The sequence below is a fragment of the Trachinotus anak genome, unplaced genomic scaffold, assembly GCF_046630095.1.
Source record: "Trachinotus anak isolate AG129_WGS33_773 ecotype Australia unplaced genomic scaffold, CSIRO_AGI_Tana_v1 ptg000032l, whole genome shotgun sequence".
Lineage (NCBI taxonomy): Eukaryota > Metazoa > Chordata > Actinopteri > Carangiformes > Carangidae > Trachinotus > Trachinotus anak.
The window spans coordinates 25,903,375-25,924,967 of record NW_027273883.1 but is presented as its reverse complement, the minus strand read 5'-3'; the positions used below and the strand labels follow the sequence as shown (position 1 = coordinate 25,924,967).

Here is a 21,593-nt window from a genome sequence, read left to right as displayed (position 1 = left end):
TGTTTTTACATTGAAAAATTTGAAAATATGTTTATAATTACATTTCTTTTCAGATATGTTGATTACATTACATGCAGATGGAGAATATGAGATGTTTCCTCCCCTGAAACACCAGTGAGATTAATACAGAAGGAACAGCTTTGATTAGTTATATTCTAAGACAGTTGTGTGTAGTTATAATATATATATATATATATATATATATATATATATATATATATATATATAATAAACAAAATGTTGACAATATTTAATGGAATCACTTGGGATAACTACAGGTTTATTCATAATAATAATAATAATAATAATTTTTGAAGAGCATTTTTCTAAACATTACACATCACAAACAGCTAAATATAACCCAGCTCATACAAGGCAACAGAGTTAAAAGCAAAAACAAGCAGATCACACAAACAGTATCTAGTGTAAATAAAACCAAATGCAGTTTCACCAGCAAAAGGACAACTAATATAAAAGTCAATCAACAGTGCAACCTATAAAAATCTATTAGAATCAAGTCATGTGGGTCATCAATAAAATCGAGTAAAATCTGAAAAGCTCTTTGATTAAAATTTGTTTTCAGAATAGATTTAAACAGGTCACTGTGTCTGAAGCTGGTTGAGAACTATACAGAACATATAGATTCTGTAAAGCCCCTTTTCCATTGGTCAAAAACCAGCTAAGACCCGCTAACATCAGGTTGTTGTTGGCAATGTGAAAGGGTTCAATCAGCATCAGACCTGGGTCACATGACTCTGCAGTAGATGTGGTTATTTATTGGCTCTGGCTTTGATCAGCACTGATGGGAACACAACATCCAGGTGATCCCACTAGTTTTTGCCTCTTTTCCTGCTGTAATGTCTCTCAGAGCACAGACACTCACCTGTTACCTTTCCAGGTGCTGTTCAACCAAAAACACTACAGCTACAGTGAGCTGAAGGATCACACAGTGATCTGCAGCCCTGAAATAAGTTTTAAAAACACACAATTGCCGACTGAAGCGTGTCACATGGAGGCTCCGACACGTTTACAGTAACAACACCTCTGAGATGAGACAGATCAGTTTTACAGTTTGCTCACCAGTTAGCAGCTCACTCTCTCTCCACCGCCTCTGCGTGTGTGCTCTAAGTGCATGTGATGACATCACTCATTGCAGTTCTGTGTGTCCTCAGCCGGGCAGAAAGACAAACTCAACTGGCAAGGGTCAATCAGCTTTTATCAGGTGGTTCACCCGCATTTAAAAAACCCACTCATACCTGCTAACTTTGGCTTGGCTTGCCTGAGGGTAGATTTTCGACTCACATATCTGCTGAAATACTTTCCTCTGAAAGGGGCCATGCCTGGGGCCACAGCTGGGGCCAGGAGATGGAGGGGCTGAACTATTTGAATTTTAAAGCTCATGGGCTTTTTATTTGAACATAATGATGGAACATTCAGGACTGAAGTGAAAACAGAGGAAACTCTACTTTTCTTTTTACTTAGAGGAGAGAAAACTCGTCGATTCATCATCTGTCTCTGACTCTTCCTGTTGTTAACCAGACATCTGTTCTGACTCTCCAGCTTTTGTCATAGTGAACATGTGATGTGGTCCAGCAGCAATACTCTCCCACAGGTTGGGAACATGTTCAAAAGAATTGTATCAATGAATGAATGAATGAATGAATCAATCAATCAATCAATCAATCAGTTGAAATTTGTTGTGTATCCTCTGTAATGACATAACAGAAAATGTTCATGCCAAATCATTTTGAAAGAGCAACAACCAATGAGGAGCAGTTTGTTACATTCAGTGACAGTGAATCAACAGAGATGATGGTCTCACAGTTGACTGATCTGAACTGATCTGTACTGAAGAGGACCTGGTACATGTGGATCAATCAAAGACAAACATTAAAATGTACAATACAAAAGCATTTAATCTAATACTTCTTTCTATATTTGTCTTTTGCATTGAGGCATGTTTGATCTTCCATATAAAATACCTGTACCTGAGTGTGCCTGAGTGTTGCTCAGCTGTGTTCTGATTGGTCCATTCTAAGAGTAGTGTGGTCTCAGTTATATAGATCACTGACACCTGAGTGATGATCCAGGTCTTTGTCTCACTGTGTCAGAGTTCAGATACCAGGACAGGAATGCTGCCTGACTGATACTGCAGAGATCCTGGAGATCAGGATCAGTTGGCGGGGGGACTCAGAGAGGAGGAACCAGTCGTGGGAGGATCCTGAATGAGCCACTGTCATATAAACACTGAGCCACATGTTTGGGCTCACAGGGAGCTGCTGCTGACTCAGGACTCAGGTCTGGAGGAACCTGACGGAGCTGACAGGAGGACTCTTCAGTCTACAGCCCGGCATTGAACAACATGGCACAGACTAAACTGGGTAAAGACACTTCTTCTTCCTGAAGCTGCATTTTCATTCATCTGTGTGTCTGACAGCTGCAGTGTGTAACTGCTTAACAACTAAAAATCTGCTCCACAAAGTCTCTGTGTGTCTAGTGCTGTTCAGTAGACAAAGGATTTATACTGACTCTGTGGGGTTATAGTGTTCAGATTTACCTCCCTGTTATTCTCTCGAAAAAATATTATTGTACATATTTCTGCCTCGACTCTCCCAGTCACACGTTCATGTCATTGAGTCACATGCAGAGTGAACAGATATTATCATGGCAGCATGGTGGCTGCGCCAGTTAAACCAGATCAGCTGGTCAGGTGAGAGTCTGACTGCAGGTCGTCACAGATGTCTGTACATCTCAACCGCTCTTTATCATTTAACACTGAAATTCACCTTCACTGAAGGTTTCTCATTTCATCTATGATCATGCGGTTCGTCACAGAAACCTCCTTTCTGAAGTCTATGTTCAGGATTCTTCTCATTCTGGTTTTACAGACATAAATCCTTACCAACATCTTGAACCCTATCTTGCTTCATCCTTCTTATCTCAGGTCAGGAAATCCTGGCAACTCAGTCCAACAGTGGTGATCAACTGAATGACTGTTTCCTCACATCTCATCTCACTTTGGTATTTTTGGAAACTTTTAGATTTCTCATTGAAACACACAGAAATGGACATAGCCCCCCCCCCCCCCCCCCCCAAAAAAAAATACAACCAGGAGAGCTCCCTGTTTGGTTTTTCCTAAACCTGGTCATAACCCTAATCACCATGTTACCAAACAGTTAAGACAGAACCTGCAAGTTTCTGTGATACAACCCGTGAACAGTAACTGCACAAAATAAAATGTCCTATAAGAAAATAAGAAAATCAACACAAGTAGAGACATGGTGATAGGACGCCCGCCAGTAAGTTGACCTTCAGGCCAACGAGGACTCAGTACTCATGTGTTGGACTGAGACTGCCCAGTTACTAATGATCCCATCCCAAGTGTGTAGTTGAGTTCAGGACTGGAGCTCACAGGTTGTGATGCTGTCTTGACAAACAGACAGACACACAGACACAGACATGAGATGACAACAATACCAGCAGTGGTGATCAATAAATCTTTGTCACATACGTCTGTACATGTACAGTAAAATGGTTCAAGACTGTGAAACTCAATCCAGCCTGAGCAGATAAAACCTCAGGGTCAAAGGTCAACACATCAGACTGAGCAGCGTGTCAACATATCCATCGACAGAAGTTTCTCTAAAAGAAGATGAGTACCTGAGTTGACCCCCCCAGACTATCACATCATTAACAACAGGTTTCTTCTCCACAGCCAGGGGCCCTTTAATGGAGGCAGCTGTGGGCTTTGCACTGGGAGCTGTGGGAGGCTGTGTACTGGGAGCCACAGAGGACCCAGTGGACCAGATCCTGTCATTGATGACTGCACCAGAACTACTGAAACCAGTGGTGGAGGAGGTCCGGACTGTGGGGGCTCTGGGGCTGGGGACCCTAATTGGAGCCGCAGCTCTGACCACAGCGATGACCTCAGTTGTAGCCGGCGTGATTCTGGCCGCAGCCATGTCTTCAGTGTTCGTGGCCACAAGGAGCTGTGGCCCCTCACACACACACCCTGCTGGGTTGTGGGCATCAGCAGGACTGGCCGGGGCCTTCGGGACAACTCTCAGTGGGGCCACGCTTGGAGTTGCTGTGGAATGGATTGTGAGGAATTATGGGATGGTGGGCCTTCTGTGGGCACTGAGCATCTTCACTGTGCTCAAACCTCCGCTGCACTTTGTGTTAAAGCTCCTCTGGAAGCAGGGGCAGGCCTGTTGCACTCTGGGATCTGTAGACTTGGCCAGGGAGAGGAACCAGATTGAGATCACCGAGGTTCAGCAGAGGCAGAGAGTGGCGGTGCAGGTCGAGCAGAGGATCCTGATGCTGGAGAACGGAGGCAGCGTCAGTGGGAAGGAGCACAAGACGACGTGGGAATCAGAGCGACGGCAGAGGGAGGAACTGGAGAGGAGGAGGATGGAGAGTGAGGAGGCAGAGATGGAGCAGAGAACCATCCAGGATTGGATCAACACCGTGGTGGTCAAACATGTGGACTTCTTAGCTTTCTCTGGGATCCCAATGACTGTGGTTGCCATAGTAACATCAGGGTTAGGGGTATTTGGTTACGGGGGCCACCAGTCTGTGCTCATAGTGCTCCTGATTCTGGTCGCAGTTATTGCCTATTTACTCCTGAAGTCCTCTGACTTTAAGTTTTGGATGTTGGTGGGATGCATGGGGATGTTGGCGACGTTCGTCATTGCCATGCTAACCCTGCACGCCGGGCAGGTCGTCGTGACAACAGCCATGAGGATGCACGCGGCAGGGCGGAACCAGTCCAGAGAGATCATTGGTGCCCGTATGAACCAGCAGTCGTCTCTGGAGGCGCTGAATGCAGCTTTCTTTGTGGCAAAACTGTGTCAGCTGGGGTTAGGGGCCACAGTGGGGGGGCCGCTGGTGAGGCGAGCAGCTGGAGAGGTGAAAGTCATAGTAGGGGCAGCTTTAGTGGCGGTGGGGTTGCTGGCTGGGGTGGAGGTTTTAGCTCCGGCTCTGGGAGAAGGAGGGAAAGCTGGGGCACTGTTGGGTGTGGTGGGGGCTGCGGGGGTGTCGGTGGGAGCAGCCTCAGCTGTGGCTGGAAGGTGGTCCTCGTGGGCGGGGACTCTGGGAACAGTTGCAGGGCTGGTCACTGGAGCGCTGGCGATGGGAAGATGGCACATTGTCAACATCGGGCTGCAAGTGCCGGTGGCCTATGTGTTCGCCATGACCAACCCATTTTAACACAATATGACAACATCCACAGACACACAACATGTGGTCAGTGCACTGTGAGCTGCTGTGTGTGTCTGTGGACCTGGTACCTGTGTGTAGTTTCTATACCTTGAAGGAGAAGTCTGTGATTCTACATTTTCTTCTTGACAACAAATCCCTGCAGAGCTGCACCAGTACTCTGTGTGTGGATTCATCCGCCACTGAAAATAGTCCCCAACAATGTCCTCAGCATGAACCAGTGGAGCTGAGAGTGAAGAGTCAGGAGGTGTTGGATTTGTTGAAAATAGAAAGAATAAAGAATAATAACAGACTGACCTGTTTCACTGTGTTTTGTTCATTGTAAATATATTTTCATTTTATTATTCATCTCTCTCAGTAGAGTTTTTGATCTCTTCTGCCACATGTGGCTCTAAAACTTGAACCTGAACTGATCGATCCTCAAACCCAGATTCAGCATTACGCTACAGACACACTGGATGGAGTGTGTGTGCGTCATGGTTGCTGTTATAAGGGACCAAAAATGACAAAAGTATAAATAAATAAATGCAGAAATAAACAATGAAATACATAAATAAATGCAAAATTAAAAATAAATGGCAATGAAAAAAATCCTTTTTCAATATTTTTTACATTTATTTATTTATATTTATTCATTTATTTATTTGTGCATTTATTTATGTATTTCTATATTATTTATTTGTTTCTACATTTATTTATTTATTTATGTATGTATTTCTGTATCAGTATGTTAATTAGGTGGGCAGTCCTTCCTCAGGGAAAAGTCAGATTGGTTATAGTGATTGGATGATCTGGTCCACTGGTGTCCACTACAGTTAGTTCCTTTCAGACTCTTCAGTGGAGTTTTTTTTTCATAAAGCACTGAACAACAACTCTGAGACTTTTGGGACAAACCTTAACTATGTTCCATGAAGGAGCGGCTCAGTAGAGAGAGGCTCCTCTCTCTGGTCTGCTGTGCTGAGTGAGAGGCAGAGCCGCACAGAGAGTTTGGTGCAGCAACATATGAACCAAGTCTCTCATTTTAAACCAAAAATGGAGAAACAGAGCCAGAGTTTTTCTGTTTTTGTTGTCAGAATTAAAAAAGCATAACAAGAACATCAAAGTAGAAGAAACAATCCAATTTTTGAGTTTGCAAATTCCCTTTTTTCATTTTTCATTGTTTAATTGAAGAATGGAAAAAGGACGTCAGGTGACACAGAAGTAAAGTTTAATATTTGAAAATAAAAGCTATGAGGAGAGTGTGGCAGATAGCACAGATCTTTCTTTGCTCTGTATTAAGACATGAAAAATATTTACTCTTTAGAATGTGATTTATTATTTACCTGCATAGTGTGAATTAATAGGCTAGTAATTAATATGTGGAAATACACAGTGTGGTCCTGGTGTTTACCAGCAGAGGTCCCACTTTATCAGGCTATTGTTCCCCAGCCAGAAGAAGACAGCGCTCAAACTCTGCTATCTGCAACATTTTTGCTCTCAACCATCAGCAGTAAGTAACATTTAAATGTTTTAATTTTCATATCATATATATCATCGGGATATCATCATGATATTTCTATCATTATATTGATTGCTGTCGAGTGTCACATTATGTTATAGGACAACCAGCAATCATTAGCATGCAGCTGTTGTAGATTACAAGTTATGATTGCAGTTGACTGTGTAGTTACTTCGATTGTCTGTTTCCCTTAACAGGCACATGTTGAGCCTGTGTGGGTGGTCATACAGGGGGAACAGGGCTCAGACAGTTTCCATTAACCCTGTGAATAAGGAACTGTGGCATTAATTTTGAACGAATAAAGAAGCTTCTTCCTGTTGTTGGTCTCTTCCTCCTTCATTTGCATGCACAAATTATTGACATCTGAGTAAGCTTTATTACAATAGCTAGTATATAGCTGTTGTACCTTACATATTGTGATTGCTAGTGATAGTAAGTGAGAAATCTGCAAAAAAGGAGGTGAGGTGGAGGTCCTTCTGTTAGAGGTAGAGTCCAGAAGAACAATTTTATTTGCACTCTGTCCTCTGGCATAAACACCAAAAGAAAAACAATGGAGTGGGAGAGTGTGGCTTAGGTGGTCAATGCGTTGGGGTCAGAGTGCTGCACCACTAATGAAATAAAAAAGAAGTGGTCAGACATCAAGGTTGACATGAAGTGGAGGATGCCTACTATTTCTTTAATGCTTCACCCTGCCGGATGCAGCCTGGATATGACATCATGGTGATTTTTTTAAACTTTTTTTTTTCCTGTATGTGTTTGAGGTGTAGGGGATTTCTAGGGCAGCCCAGTGATATGTGGCATGGTCAGTGGGTTGAGTGAGGGTATTCAGGCTTAACAAATGAGAAGCCACCAAAGTGTGGACAGCCTGGGGGACAGGAGTCAAGGAGCTCACACTGTTGTGGACGACACTGTTCTCTCTGGGGTATTGGTGGCTTGTGAGGGAGACGCTGACTGTGAACATTGTCACGATGAAGGTAAAGAAATCTGAACTTATTTGTCTATACTATACTACCTGTTAAAAAAATTAATTCTGTCTGCTTACCATTTATATTGTTAGGATTACATTTTTACATTTTGCTGGGTCTGAATGACAACTTCATTTTCTGGAAGATGAAAGAGTGAAAGGGGGGGGGGGGGGTAATTTTTGCAAAACCTCTTTAGTGTTGTGGTGTTGGTGCAGTAACATTAATGATAATGAGCCATTTGAGCCACAAGGTTTCACATTTTTACTGTTTACAGAACCTGACTGAACAACTGAACAGTGACATGGATAATCTACATCCAACAGCTAATCACATTAAAGTTTGTTCATAAATGTTTCACCGTAAATAACTAGTATAATTAGAATAACATTGTCGTTGTCACCTTTATTTACAACCAAAACATGGGTCACAAGCTTCATGAGAAACTGGCCATGTACGGTGTGACTGATCAGTTCAGCAGAAAATAGTTGCACACTCTACAATGGCCATCAAAAATAATTTAACAGTGTATGAGGAGGTGTACCGGTATGCCCAATAAGTATGTTTGTTCATTAATACTGTATACTGCATTGATAGAATGAGACTAAATAAAGTGAATGATTATTGAAGAAAATTCAATAGTTTATAAGAGCTTTCTGTATATTAATGATTACTGATGTTGCTTTTACATATTGTATGCTCTGGTTCTACGTTCTACATGCACTGCCATGTATGACACAGTTGTGGGATGTCCTGCAACATGGTCCAGAGTAATCTAATGACCACAGGTGCTCGTTATCGGCCATGTTGTGATGTTAAAATCAGACAATATGCTTCATCCATGAGGGCAAGCTCCGCCTTCAGCTTTGTAGAAACATCTGATAGTTAATGTGTTAATTGTATGATTTTGTAAGGTATGGCATGATCATATGGTTATTGACCATTTATTACAATAGTCACATTTTATTAAGTCCATACTGATTTGTGTCTTTCTGTTTTCTGGTGTCTCAGTCATGCTGTCCTTACAGAGTTCCACCTCAGCCTGTTCATCACAGGAAGTACAGGCCAGCCAGCAGAGACGGCCCTGTGTCCAGATGACATCTACAAGAGTGAGATTACATACATTAATATTCCCTCCAGTGATGAGTTATGTGTTTTAGACCAGTCCAAGCTACATAGCTTGTAAAAAGGTTCCAGAAAGGCTTGGACAGGTGAATAGTGTTTTGCATCAAGTACAAGTATAACCAAATTCATCAACCAATATTTGATTTAATCTATGTTGCATATTCGGCTATGTTGTATGTTATAAAAGACTGTAGCAGGGACACTTGACATCCAAGACGAGTTGAGTAATACTTTTACACACAGATCTGGCCTGAAATAAACCAGAGGGTCAATCAAAACAGCTTTCGTTCAGATGATGGACCAAGAGACACCGGACCTCGGATGATCTGTTAGCGAGGTACTGCACATCCAGCCTGAGATGCAGATCAGCAGCACTGGAGTGCAGAGAACAGTGCAGACATGGAATAAAATGTAATGAACCCTGACCCCCTCATGTACCTCTGGATTTATATCCAAACCCATAATGGACCCCACTGTGTACCAAATCTCCAAAAATTGGAAGTTATGACAGGAAGAGAGACATGAAGATTTGTTTTCATGTTTGCAATTTCATAGTGTTTGCAATTTCACATTATTCTGCCACACGGTCTGAGTGAGAGACAGCATTTGACAGTTAGACAAGAATCTTGTTTATGCTGTTAAAAATCCTCATTATAGGAGTTAAACATCCTCACTATACGAGATCAGAGTTGCGTGTAATAATCACTCTCATCTGGTGCCCAACACAACTGCAGTGTTTAGTTATACAGCACAAAAAAGGAAAAAACAATACACACTCTCTGTTGATTATAAACTGCAGGATCTGATCTCCAAATGCAGATTCGGCTTTTACATGGACAGAGGTTTTCTGAGGATCTGTTTGACTGTTGAATCTGATTTATTTGATATAAATATTTATGTACAGCCCTGTGTAAAGACAGACTATAAATTGGAGATTTGGAATCGGGGGAAAATTATTATTACGATGTGACTGTCAGGCCAGTCCATCTAGAAAAGGCTTTGTCTGTTTGTCTGTCTCCACCTAAAGTCAACCAATCACATCTCAAGTTGGTATGTGCAAGACACCCCATTAGCTCATGCTTATATCAACATCTCAACAGTGTCAACACTGGATCATTTGTGTAATGTCCACTAGCACTGGATATTCAGGGTCTACCTGTAGCAACCTAGATTTTGGTCCCCATGGGGACACAAGTCCTGATGGCTGGTTGTGCAGTCAGGTTTAAGTCCCTCCCACCAGGATATAAAAAAAACCCCACACACTTTTGTGCAATGTATGTTCAACAGTAACGATTCACACACTGTGAGAAAGCCCACCTCTTCTAGTAACTTCATCAAATTCATTCCAAAGTTGTGGGTCATAGAAGAATCATGGAGACAGTTAACTCAGAAATATAAATGGAACCAACCAATATACAGTAGATACATATACATATTATTTGTGAATTACCTACAGATTAGATAGGGAAGAAGACAGACTGTTATTAGACTCCAGATCTTTTTTTTCTTCATTCCTAATGTCCTGGTCCAAGACGGTTGCAGGAAAAGGGTCCCAGAAGACCTGCTGTCTGGATCCTCTGCTGCAGCAGAACATTACAGGGAACCTGACCAGAGATTCAGTGTTTGGCACTGACCCATTTCATCCTGAAGACCTGACAGATCTGCTCAGTTAGTCTGTGAACAGGCACAACAGACCTTCCCGGGATTTTTTACTAGATCTTGTGAACATAACCAGAAGGTATGTGTAGCATTGTGAAAATGCCTGCCCTTGTTTTTGCCTGAGCGTATATAATATGCACATGTTTCTTATTAGTTTCATTGTCTTTAAGTACTTGTTGCCGTCACTGTCTTTTAATGCTGTTAATAATGTTAATGTTGTTTTACTGTGTTAAAGTTAAAAGCATAGTTACCCACAAAACAGCATATCTTCATAATAACATTAACTCCTCCTAACTTGACAACATTGAGAGATTCTTTTCCCTGTATTCTTACTTACTACTGATACAATTGGCAACCCCAAGTGTATGATGAAAACAAAATATTTCATGAATCAACATGAATAAATGTTTTTCATAAAGTTGTTACAGCTGCCATGGTTTTTATGATGAAAGATGATAGAGATAAGTGCCTTTTGACAAGAAAAAATAATCAACAAGAAAAAGTCAGTATGATACATTTTAAGAGACAAACAAAATGTATTTAACATTAAACAGGTGCTATTTTAATTTCCCAAGATTCAATTCAAATTCCAACGGCCCAGGTGAAAGTTCAGCCATCTGTGTGCTGGTAAAATCTGGAGAGGTGAAACCAAAGCTGCTGGAAAGATGGGCCTGGAAAGGAAAATTGTGCTCTGGCGAGGGGAGAGAACAATTCGATGTAGATATCTGGACTTCAATGTTGCTAACATAACAAGGATTTTTAAGGTTTGTATATAGCTAAAGTCAATTCTATATGACAGCACCGTCCATATCATGGACTTCATGTGGATTTCAATGTTGTTAACAATACAGCTACACAGCAACAAGGTTTGTAACATTTAGCCTAATAATTATAAGTTAGTCTTGGGTCATGATCAGACAGACTGCTTCAGTTGACGTTAAACATGTTGACTTTCCAGAAGCAGGCTTCAGTTGTTGAGACCTAGCCATAGCTACTTGTTAAATTTGTTGAAGATGCTAAAGGTATCCTTACATTATCATGACGTTACACATTACTGATGAATAAAAAATGGCCTAATTTAGTCTATTACACAAAGACAAGGTGATGACAGACAGAGTATTATCTGCATTGATCAGTATTGTTAAGATTACCTTGTTTCTTTGTTTAGTTGACATAGTCATTTACACGTTATATAAAATGTTTGGCATGAGGTTCAGGGACAGAACTAAAAATTGGAGACTGTAAAGACACAGGCCAAGAGTTTGTCCCGTCTGTTCCGTTGTTGGGGTATGTGGAGCTTTTGAAACGACAATAATGAAACTATGAACTATCTCTATGAAAGGTACATGCCGGTGGATCTGCTGTTGTACTCCAGTAGAAAATGTCATTGGATTAATGTAAAATGGCATAATTGGGGCCCTTGATGCACAAATGCAAGGATTGAATGGAGAAAGAAATTTTTGCAAACATTTCTTGGTGAAATGGTATCTTTGAGAAGTTCCAGTCTGGTTTTAAACTCTGCCATAACACAGAAACAGCTCTTTTAAAAGTTCTAAATGACCTGCTTTTAACTGTGGATTATGGTAACTCTGCTGTTTTAGTGCTTATAGACCTGACTGCTGCCTTTGACACGGTGGACCATCACATTCTTTATCGTGTCTGGAGTTGTGTTTGGGCATTAGGGCCACTGCACTTGAATGGTTCCGGTCTTATTTGTCTAACAGGAGCTTCTCTGTTCATCTAGGCCAGAATTCTTTGGCGGCATCCCTCTTAGCGGTGGGGTGTCCCAGGGTTCTATTTTAGGCCCCATCCTCTTCTCATTATATTTGCTACCACTGGGATCAATATTCAGAAAACACAATATCTCCTTCCATTGCTTTGCTGATGATTTGCAGATTTATTTGCCCATTCAAGCTAATAGTTCTGCTCCAATTCAGTCATTGCAGAACTGTCTTGAAGACATACGTACTTGGATGGAGATAAATTTCCTTAATTTAAACAATCCATCCAACAGCCAGAAACCTTGGTTTCACCTTTGATAAGGATTTTAAATGTGAAACTCTTGAGAGAGTGATCCATGCCTTTGTTTCCTCACGCTTAGATTATTGTAATTCTCTGTACGTCGGCCTGGATCACTCTCTACTCCATCATCTGCAGGTTGTTCAAAATGCGGCCACTCACCTTTTAACCGGTTAAAAACAACATGACCATATTACTCCGGTTTTGGTCTCCCTGCATTGGCTTCTGTGGTGGCAAAAATGATTTACCTTGTTCAATAATTGAAAAAGAAGATGTTCACACGTCAGCTGTCTTTCTTGAGTTTAATAAACATTCATGAATGGAGTCACACAAACACAACCTAACAGCAGTACAGTCAGTGAGTGAGTGGCCTGAGGATGTTACCCAGGGCCACAGTCTTATAGTTCCAAAAACACATTCCACAAAGACAAAATATGATACTCTCTCTCATGGGAAAAAGACAGAATACGATACTCTCTCTCACGGGATTGTCTCTGTGCTGAGTCTTCACCTGCTTGCCTCTCCCCCAACGCAATGTATGAACAGCACTCTTATCACAACATCCACATATATTGTCTACATGTGTTCTTCATCAGTTCACACAGAGGTCTTTCACACAACCATAAAGGATGTACAAAGGTTAGGTTCAAAAACTTCATTAGAACTATCCACACAGTCATTGGTTACACAGTTTTGAATAGGCACACATGAGTTATACCAAAATTTCCCATTACATTCCACCCTTTTTAGCATTCTTATGCTAAACCATAATAAATGGAAAATTTTGTACTTATCTACCTCATGTCCCCTGTTTTCTGCCTCGCACCAGCTAAACGCTAGCGCTCCCAGTCTCCAACGTAGGAGTTGAAACCCCAGGCAGAAGAACACAGGTCATAAGCACAGAGGAGCCAAAAGTCCCCCCCATTTGACAAAAGGGGGCAAAAAGACCCATCTGTCTAACTACACTTAGTCTAAGGAAAAGGGAAAAACCTCAGATATGATGAGGAAAAAGCCCTGTTTCTACTACTGAGCTAATCTACTTCAAATAATATGGCAAAGATAACTCAAACATAACACACAATGAATAAAAGACAAAAACCCTCTGGTTTTTGGAACTCACACTGTCCTGTACTTACTGTCGTATAATAATGAGAATTAATAAAGAAAAGGATTACAATGAATTATAACAAATTGAATAACATGAGAATAAAAAAGGAAAAATAAAATCAAACCATGATTATATATATATATATATATATATATATATATATATATATTAAATTGATTGGCTTTATCTGAGATATTGAAGAATCAACTTGATTGGATAAGAAAAATAAAAACTTTAGAGGAGTCCGTCTTCTAGTCTCGATGTTGTGGTGGGAGAAAGCACAGCAGATCTCCTCACCAGCCGGTGAGGTGTGTGTGCTATTTCAGATTCATTGTCAGGATGAGGTGAGACTGTTGTGCTGTTGTTCTTTACCCTCTGACGTTGGATTTCCTCCACGCACAGCACAATCACTCCCACCCAGATGGAAATGACAAGCAGGATGCCAGTCGCCACCCTTAGGCCGCATCCGAGCTGCCTAAGGGGATGGGCCGGTCTTGGCCTCTCGATCAGGTACATGTTGTGCGTTTGGATCCGGAACCCGTCTGCAGTGACTGGCATGTATCCATGTAGCCCTCTCTGCAACCTTTACCGCTGTCTCTGTCACCAAAAGCACCTGGAACGGTCCGTTCCACCTGCGAGCTTTCCAGTTCTTTCGTCGGAAGTCCTTCACCACAATGTAGTCGCCCACATTGAGGTCATGGAGTTTCGTCTCTGCTGGTCTGGGCAGGGCAGCTTTCACCTGTTTGTGAATATCAGACAAAACAGACGACAAGGTTGCACAATATCGTAACATTTCATCTTCACACAGGCCAGTGTCTGGCAGCTGTCTCTTAGCGGGCCCAATCCCAGTGTTCAGAGGCCTCCCAAACAGGATTTCAAACGGGCTTAAACCGCTCCTGCTTCTCCTTCTGGCCCTCATATGCATTAGCACAATGGGGAGGGCTTTAGTCCAGGACACTTTAGCGGCCTCGCACACTTTTGCGAGTTTGTTTTTCAAAGTGCCATTTTCTCTTTCACATGCTCCACCTGAGGCTGGGTGGTATGCACAATGTTGTCTTAAATCAATGCCCATGTACTCACCAACCAATTTCAGTGCCCCACTTACAAAAGGAGTTCCATTGTCTGAGCTGATTTTTGCTGGAATTCCCCATCTGGGAATTATCAGATACATCAAGGCCTTTGCCTTGAAATCCATTTGCAAGTGATCAAAAGGTTTGTCTGGTGGTGGGTGAGCAACCTGTGGAAGTTTTAAACCTCTTCCCACATTGTTTGTGGAACAAATCACACATCTTTTACAGAAGTCAGTGGCATAGGTTGTGAACCCTCTTGTGAACCAATGTCTCCGTACCTCACTTACCATTCCCCCCTTTGACACATGATCCAATCCGTGTGTCAACTTCGCATAGTGAGGGAAAAGATACCTGAGGAGACAAGGCAGGCCATCAGGGCCTGTCCACACTCTGTCTACCACAGAGCAGCCTGCTTTTTTCCAACAGTGTTTTTCAGCCTGTGAGGCTCTTATCTGCAGGTCCACTATCTCTACTGTAGTCACAACAGGGGGAGTAGAGTTGAAGGTTAGTGAGACGCCCAGTGTATCAGGAGACACTGGACGCTTGGAGGCTGCTTTTGCAGCTGTGTCTGCTCGTGCATTACCTAGAGAGATGGAGTCAGTGTTGTTAGTGTGAGCCTCACATTTACACACAGCAATTTGTTTAGGTAACAAAATGGCGTCGAGGAGAGCAGCAACCAGCACATGATGCGGTCTCCCTGTGGAAGTGAGAAAATCTCTGTTTTTCCACATTTGCCCAAAGTCATGAACTACACCCCAAGCATATCTGCTGTCTGTGTAAATGTTAACAGATTTTCCTTTAGCCATCTTGCATGCTTCTGTCAAAGCCACCAACTCAGCCGCCTGAGCTGAGTGTGAAGAAGACAGAGGTTTTGCCATGACAGTGTCATGGAGAGTTGTGACAGCAAAACCTGCAATGTTCTTTCCCGTGTCTGAATCCCTAGAAGCAGAACCATCAACAAAGAAATCAAAATCAGCATTTTCAATGGGTACATCAGTCAAATCAGGTCTGGGGGAACAAATAGATGTTATTGTTGCCACACAGTCGTGTGGTTCTCCGTCCTCAGCTGTTGGTAAAAGAGTAGCAGGGTTAAGAACAGTACATCTCTTTACCTTAACGTTAGGCAGTTCTAACAAAACAGCATTATATCGTAGCCACCTCGCAGCAGACAAATGTGAAGTTTTCTGCTCGAGGAGGATGAGAGACACTGCATGTGGGACTAGCAAGGTCAAATCAGAGTATCCCACTATGTCACGTGACGCTATGACTGCCTTCTCTGCAGCTGCTACAGCTCTGAGGCAGTGAGGCAGACCTGCAGCTACAGAGTCAAGCTTAGATGAGAAATAAGCTACAGGTCTTGGTTTGCCCCTGTGGTCTTGCAGTAACACAGAAGTCATGAAACCCCCCTTTTCGTCAACAGTCTGAGTGAAAGGTTGTGAGCAGTCAGGTAACCCAAGTGTCGGAGGTGTCTGTAAAGTCAATTTCAAGTCAATGAAAGCACTTTCAGCCTCCACAGTCCAGGTGACAGGGTCTGATGCTTTCAGGCCTTTCCCATGAGCGATTGCTGCTAATGGTGCCTCAATTTCAGCATAATGAGTGACCCATTGTCTGCAATAGCTTGTAATGCCCAAAAACGACATCACCTGTTTCTTTGTCACCGGTTTTGGAATTTTCTGAATTGCTTCAATTCTCTTTTGATGAGAGGGATTTGCCCTTAGCAGAGATTACGTGACCCAGAAATGTGACCTCTGTGTCAACAAACTGCAGTTTGGACAGGCTGGCTTTGTGCCCCTGTTCAGCCAAATGGGTCAGAAGAGCCAGAGTAGCTTTAACGCATCCCTCTCTGGTCTCACTTGAAAGCAAAATATCATCAACATACTGCAACAAAGCGCTTCCCTCTGGCAACACCAGAGTCTGCAGACTATCCCTCAGAGCCGCGTTATAAATCGTTGGAGATTCACAATAGCCCTGGCACAGACGGGTGAACGTGTACATTTTCTCATCAAAACAAAAGGCAAACCAGAATTGACTGTCAGGATGCACAGGAACACTGAAAAAAGCATTTGAGAGATCAACAACCGAGAACCATTTGCTATTAGATGGAATTTGAGACAAAATGGTGTGTGGATTTGGTACCGTTGGCGCTCTGGCCTGCACAGCTGAATTAACGGCTTGCAGGTCTTGCACAAATCTCCACTCTGGAGGCTCGCCTTCCGGTCGAATCTTACGTACCGGAAAAATGGGGGTTCTCACTGGAGAACCAGCACATGGTACAATCACACCAGCTTTCAGCAAAGCATCAAATACAGGCCTGATTCCTTCAATTGCTTCACGTCTGAGAGGGTATTGGTTACGACAGGGTCTGTAGTCTGTTTTTGGTGTAATGATGACAGGCTCACAATTCTTAATCAGGCCTACATCATGTTTACTTTTTCGCCCAGAGGTGGTCAGGAATCTGGTTTAATTCTGGGATCTCTTTAACAGACTGCAGCATGTTGTTATCAGTGCCAGAATCAGGAAAATCAAAACAGGGTTTGATTTACGTACACCTGAGGCTCTGTTGTAGCCTTCCATTCTGTGGAGGCATTTAGTTTCTGCACCCAATGATCCAGATTTGTATATGCAGGATTCTCCAATGCGATGTGTGGTTCAGATTGTTGTGAATCTACACTTTTTCCCACTTGCACTGGCAATGTCAGTGAAGCGGCACATTTCATATCATCCCAATACAGCCAATCCAAATGCAAAAATGTATTCTCATGCATCACTTCATTCACAATGTTCTCAATATCACAACTGGAGTGTGTGTGTGCAGTGCAGCGCGGGAGAGTGACGTCAATGTGTCTGTGTGTGCTCAGGAGCTGTGTGAAGATAGAGGAGGGGAGAGTTACCTCCCAGTCTACACTGACCACAGGGTCTGGGTGTTGAAAACATTGGTATTTTTCTTCTACCATCCTCTATACGTGCACCCCGTCTGGTGTGCAAGTTAAAGAAATACCCAGCAGACACATGAGATCCCTCCCCAACAAATTAACTGGACATCTGTCAGAGATGAGAAAAGAGTGTTTGAAAGTTTCCCCAAAATCAGGATCAGTGCATTTCAGCGGAGCCGTGTACCGCTCTATGAAAGGCTTCCCACCCACACCCACTGTCTTCTGATACCTGCCGCTGAGTTTAGGCTGCAGTTCACCAAATTCACAGCTCCGTACCACAGAATCAGTAGCACCGGAGTCAACCAAAAAAGAGATTGTGACATTTTTTACTATCAAAGTGTATTTGGGCATGTGTTTGTATGCCTCTGCTAGAAATGAAGCAGACATCTCATTCTGCTGCTTATGGTTTTGTTCTGCTTCAAGGCGTTCAATCGTGTCATGAACTAGCTTCACTTCAGTGTCAGTGACAGGTTCTGCAGCGTGTGTCTGTGTATCAGTGTGTGTGTGTGTGTGTCAGTGTGTTTGGGTGTGTGTTTGTGTGTGTGTGTGTGTGTGTGTGTGTGTGTGTGTGTGTGTGTGTTTGTGTGTGTGTGTGTTTGTGTGTGTGTGTGTGTGTGTGTGTGTGTGTGTGTGTGTGTGTGTGTGTGTGTGTGTGTTAGTGTGGGTGCGCTCACGTGTTTTCAGTGTGTTCCCAGCTGCCGGCCCAGTGTCTAGATCCTTCCTGACTCTCACCTCCACCATATAGTCAGTCTCTGTTGTCCTCCTCATCTTTCTCTGTGGGGCAGTCGCGAGCCCAGTGTCCTCTCTTCCGGTCCCCTCCGCTGCTCCCGCATCACGCCCTCTGTTCTGTTCTTATACTCCAGGCCCGAACGGGTCATGGAGCTGAGGGATAGAGATGTGGTGTCACCTCACGTGGTGGTTCGGGGCCGCCTCGTCCTGCCCCCGTGAGGTTCCCTCTTAACATGTCGTTAAAAGGAGATCTGGCACCGGTGAGGAGTGTGAGGCAGCAGGGCCGTAGCCATGCTGTGGTGCGGGGGCAGCAGCCCCAGCGACCTCTGAGTGCAGCTCAGGTATAGGGAGGGGGCCAACACAAGGCGGGGGCACAGTTCCTTCCCGGAGAGAGAGAGAGCTGGTGCGGAGCAGCTGGAGGTGGAGGTGGAGGCCAGGTCCGGATCCAGCTTCACACACCGGGGCGCAGTTTCTCTGGGAGCCTGCCTACGCTTTGCCTCACCCATCCACATATCAAAAGCTTTCCAGTCTGGCTCCTAGGTTTTTGACGCATTTCTTCTCTATTTTTAAGCACTGCACGCAGACCCTCCAGCTGTTTAACACTCAGGCTGCCTGTCCTTGGGAAACTACACTCCCTGACCCACACATCTAACTGGGCTATGGCTTCTTTTCCATAGTTTACTGTCATGTGCTTCACATTTGGGGCATGATAATCTGGCCCCTCAGAGGGTTTTACTTTGTTCTGATCCCATAATTATTTCCTCTCAGACATTTCAGCAATCTTTCAATCAAATCTAGATTATTTTATACTACTTACCGTATTATAACAATACAATTGTTGACTCTGCTCTTGGCTTATCTTATTTTATTATTAAATTATTTTTATTTTGCAAACTGAATTAAATTCTCCTAGGACAGTCAAAAATGTTAAGCCGAAACAAACAAGAGTAACACAACACACTAAACCCTCTTCCTCTCCCTTCACGGAGGCTGGTAAGTCCAACTTACCCCTTAGATCCCAGATCTAGCCGCTAGATTCCGAATCTAGACGCCCTGGTTCCCTACACCGGGCCAGTACGCTCCCTCAAACACTGTTTTTAATTTTTCCCCAGGAAAAGAAAACCCGGTGCCCGGCACGTCTGCCGGCACCACTTTCCATTAGCAGGCAGAGGAGCGCAACAACTTCTGCACAGTCAGGCCTTCCACAACCTAGGTCCACACTGTCAACAATAACAGCAAAAAACTCTCAGAAAAAACAGCGAGGCGTTTACAGCCGCCGGGTTCGTTGGACTCCAACAGTGAGGGGACCCCGCTCCTCCAGACATCAGGCCCTCCTCTCAACCTTCCTTTTCTGGGGAGTTAGAGGTTCTCCAAGAGCCTGGCTCTTGGCGTGCTCACGTTCTAACACCCTCGGTCTAGAGGTCCTGAAGTCCGCTCACGGATGGAGCCCCACGTTGAGCGCCAAAATTGTGGTGGCAAAAATGATTTACCTTGTTCAATAATTGAAAAAGAAGATCTTCACACGTCAGCTGTCTTTCTTGAGTTTAATAAACATTCATGAATGGAGTCACACAAACACAACCGAACAGCAGTACAGTCAGTGAGTGAGTGGGCTGAAGATGTTACCCAGGGCCACAGTCTTATAGTTCCAAAAACACATTCCACAAAGACAAAATACGATACTCTCTCTCATGGGAAAAAGACAGAATACGATACTCTCTCTCACGGGATTGTCTCTGTGCTGAGTCTTCACCTGCTTGCTTCTCCCCCAACGCAATGTATGAACAACACTCTTATCACAACAAGAAGGGCAAAGACATCCACATATATTGTCTACATGTGTTCTTCATCAGTTCACACAGAGGTCTTTCACACAACCATAAAGGATGTACAAAGGTTAGGTTCAAAAACTTCATTAGAACTATCCACACAGTCATTGGTTACACAGTTTTGAATAGGCACACATGAGTTATACCAAAATTTCCCATTACACTTCCTGTCCGTTTTAGAATTTCATTGATGGTTTTTAAAAGTCTTCATGGATTGGCACCACCATATCTTGCAGATCTTTTAATCTTTCACACACCTACCAGAGCTTTGAAGTCATCAAACCAACATTTATTACATGTTCCTAGGTCCAGGCTGAAAAACAAAGGGGACAGGGCTTTTTCAGTTGCTGACCCAAAGCTCTGGAACAGCCTCCTTTTCCATGTGAGATCTGCCAAGGACTATGAACATTTTAAAAAATTTCTTAAAATGCATCTTTTTACACTGTTACACTCTTATTGTTTGTTTTTTTTTTTGTTTTTTTTTGCATATTGTTCTTTTAAATTAACTTTTAAATGTTTTATTGCTTTACTGTTTTGTTGCTGCTTTTAATTTATTGTGTTGCATTTGTTTATGCACTGTATGTACAGCACCTGGGTCAACTGAGGTTGTTTTAAATGTGCTATATGAATAAATAAATAAATAAATAAAACTATGAAAAATGTTTACAGCTCTAGGTCTGGTGGCTATTAGATGCTGTATATGTGAAGAAGTACAATGTGTGTGATATAGTGCCCCCTCCTGACAGATAAAGGATCCTGCCTAAGTCGATTCACACCAGTGTTGGCCTTTATAATAAAACTATATCAGAATTTACAGTGTGTCACAGTGACTGTGTTACAGTGTCAGCGTTATAGTGACAGTGTTACAGTGACAGTGTTATAGTGAGTTTGTTACAGTGTGAGTGTGTTACAGTGACAATGTTACAGTGACAGTGTGTTCTTTCCGAGTTGTTTCCAGTGTTGTATGTGATTGAGCTCACTTTGACACCTGTATGAAGTGTTGTGGTGTTTTGAGTGAGTGTTACATGAAAGATGAACTATTTGACCAAACTGTCTGTTGGTATCAGACTGTATGAAGAGTTTTGAAAAAGTGGCTTCAGTATTGACTGATGCTTGTTGAACAAAACTGTAATACATTAATAAACAACATGTTTGACAGCAGAGCAGCTGAGCTTTAAAGCTTCATCTCTGCATACCAATAAATATTCATGTTAACAAACAGATTAACCAACTCTCATCACATTCAGACTCAAATGTTGCTGAGTCATGATTGGGGCACAGATGTCTGTGACATCATAATGTACTAAATAAGTTCTACAACCTGAAGCCAGTGAGAAAAAACATCTCATGAATAGATAAATCTGTGTTTGTGTTGAAAAGAATCTGACAAAGAGAGTCCACCAGAAAATACAGGAAGTGAAACATACAAAGCAGCACTCTCTGA

General features: G+C 42.8%; 2 protein-coding genes and 1 long non-coding RNA gene across 8 annotated transcripts; 2 read left to right on the top strand and 1 right to left on the bottom strand.

Moving 5' to 3' along the window:
- Nucleotides 1-2,223: 2,223 nt before the first annotated feature.
- On the top strand, nt 2,224-5,510 carry LOC139613045 (uncharacterized). Its single transcript, XM_071469346.1, has 2 exons — nt 2,224-2,381; nt 3,716-5,510. The coding sequence occupies exons 1-2, from the start codon at nt 2,363-2,365 to the stop codon at nt 5,206-5,208; spliced, it is 1,512 nt and encodes a 503-aa protein (XP_071325447.1). The 5' UTR covers nt 2,224-2,362; the 3' UTR covers nt 5,209-5,510.
- A 1,583-nt stretch (nt 5,511-7,093) lies between these two features.
- On the top strand, nt 7,094-10,787 carry LOC139613418 (uncharacterized). The gene is made up of 3 exons (XR_011686749.1): nt 7,094-7,689; nt 8,689-8,786; nt 10,335-10,787. It is a non-coding gene; the product is annotated as an uncharacterized lncRNA (long non-coding RNA).
- Nucleotides 10,788-11,036: 249 nt separating this feature from the next.
- Nucleotides 11,037-20,067, bottom strand: LOC139613553 (retrovirus-related Pol polyprotein). Of its 6 annotated transcripts, none has more exons than XR_011686775.1 (3): nt 15,771-18,252; nt 14,937-15,009; nt 12,781-14,327 (listed from the first exon to the last, which is right to left on the bottom strand). XR_011686775.1 is itself a non-coding variant. In XM_071470306.1 (2 exons), exons 1-2 carry the CDS (start codon nt 18,357-18,359, stop codon nt 14,064-14,066), a joined length of 300 nt encoding a protein of 99 aa, XP_071326407.1. In that variant the 5' UTR covers nt 18,360-19,787; the 3' UTR covers nt 12,782-14,063. The 6 variants fall into 6 exon arrangements, 1 of the variants encoding a protein (XP_071326407.1); XR_011686777.1 differs by having other exon boundaries at nt 14,946-15,009; XR_011686776.1 differs by lacking the exons at nt 14,937-15,009; nt 15,771-18,252 and adding an exon at nt 19,811-20,067 and having other exon boundaries at nt 11,037-14,327.
- Between the last annotated feature and the right edge of the window lie 1,526 nt (nt 20,068-21,593).

Coding starts and splice junctions, on each gene's coding strand:
- LOC139613553 (XM_071470306.1), bottom strand. CDS start 18,359: ATGAGGAGGACAACAGAGACTGACTATATGGTGGAG. Junction 14,328..18,323: donor AGACTGACTATATGGTGGAG/GTGAGAGTCAGG, acceptor ATTCACAAACAG/GTGAAAGCTGCCCTGCCCAG.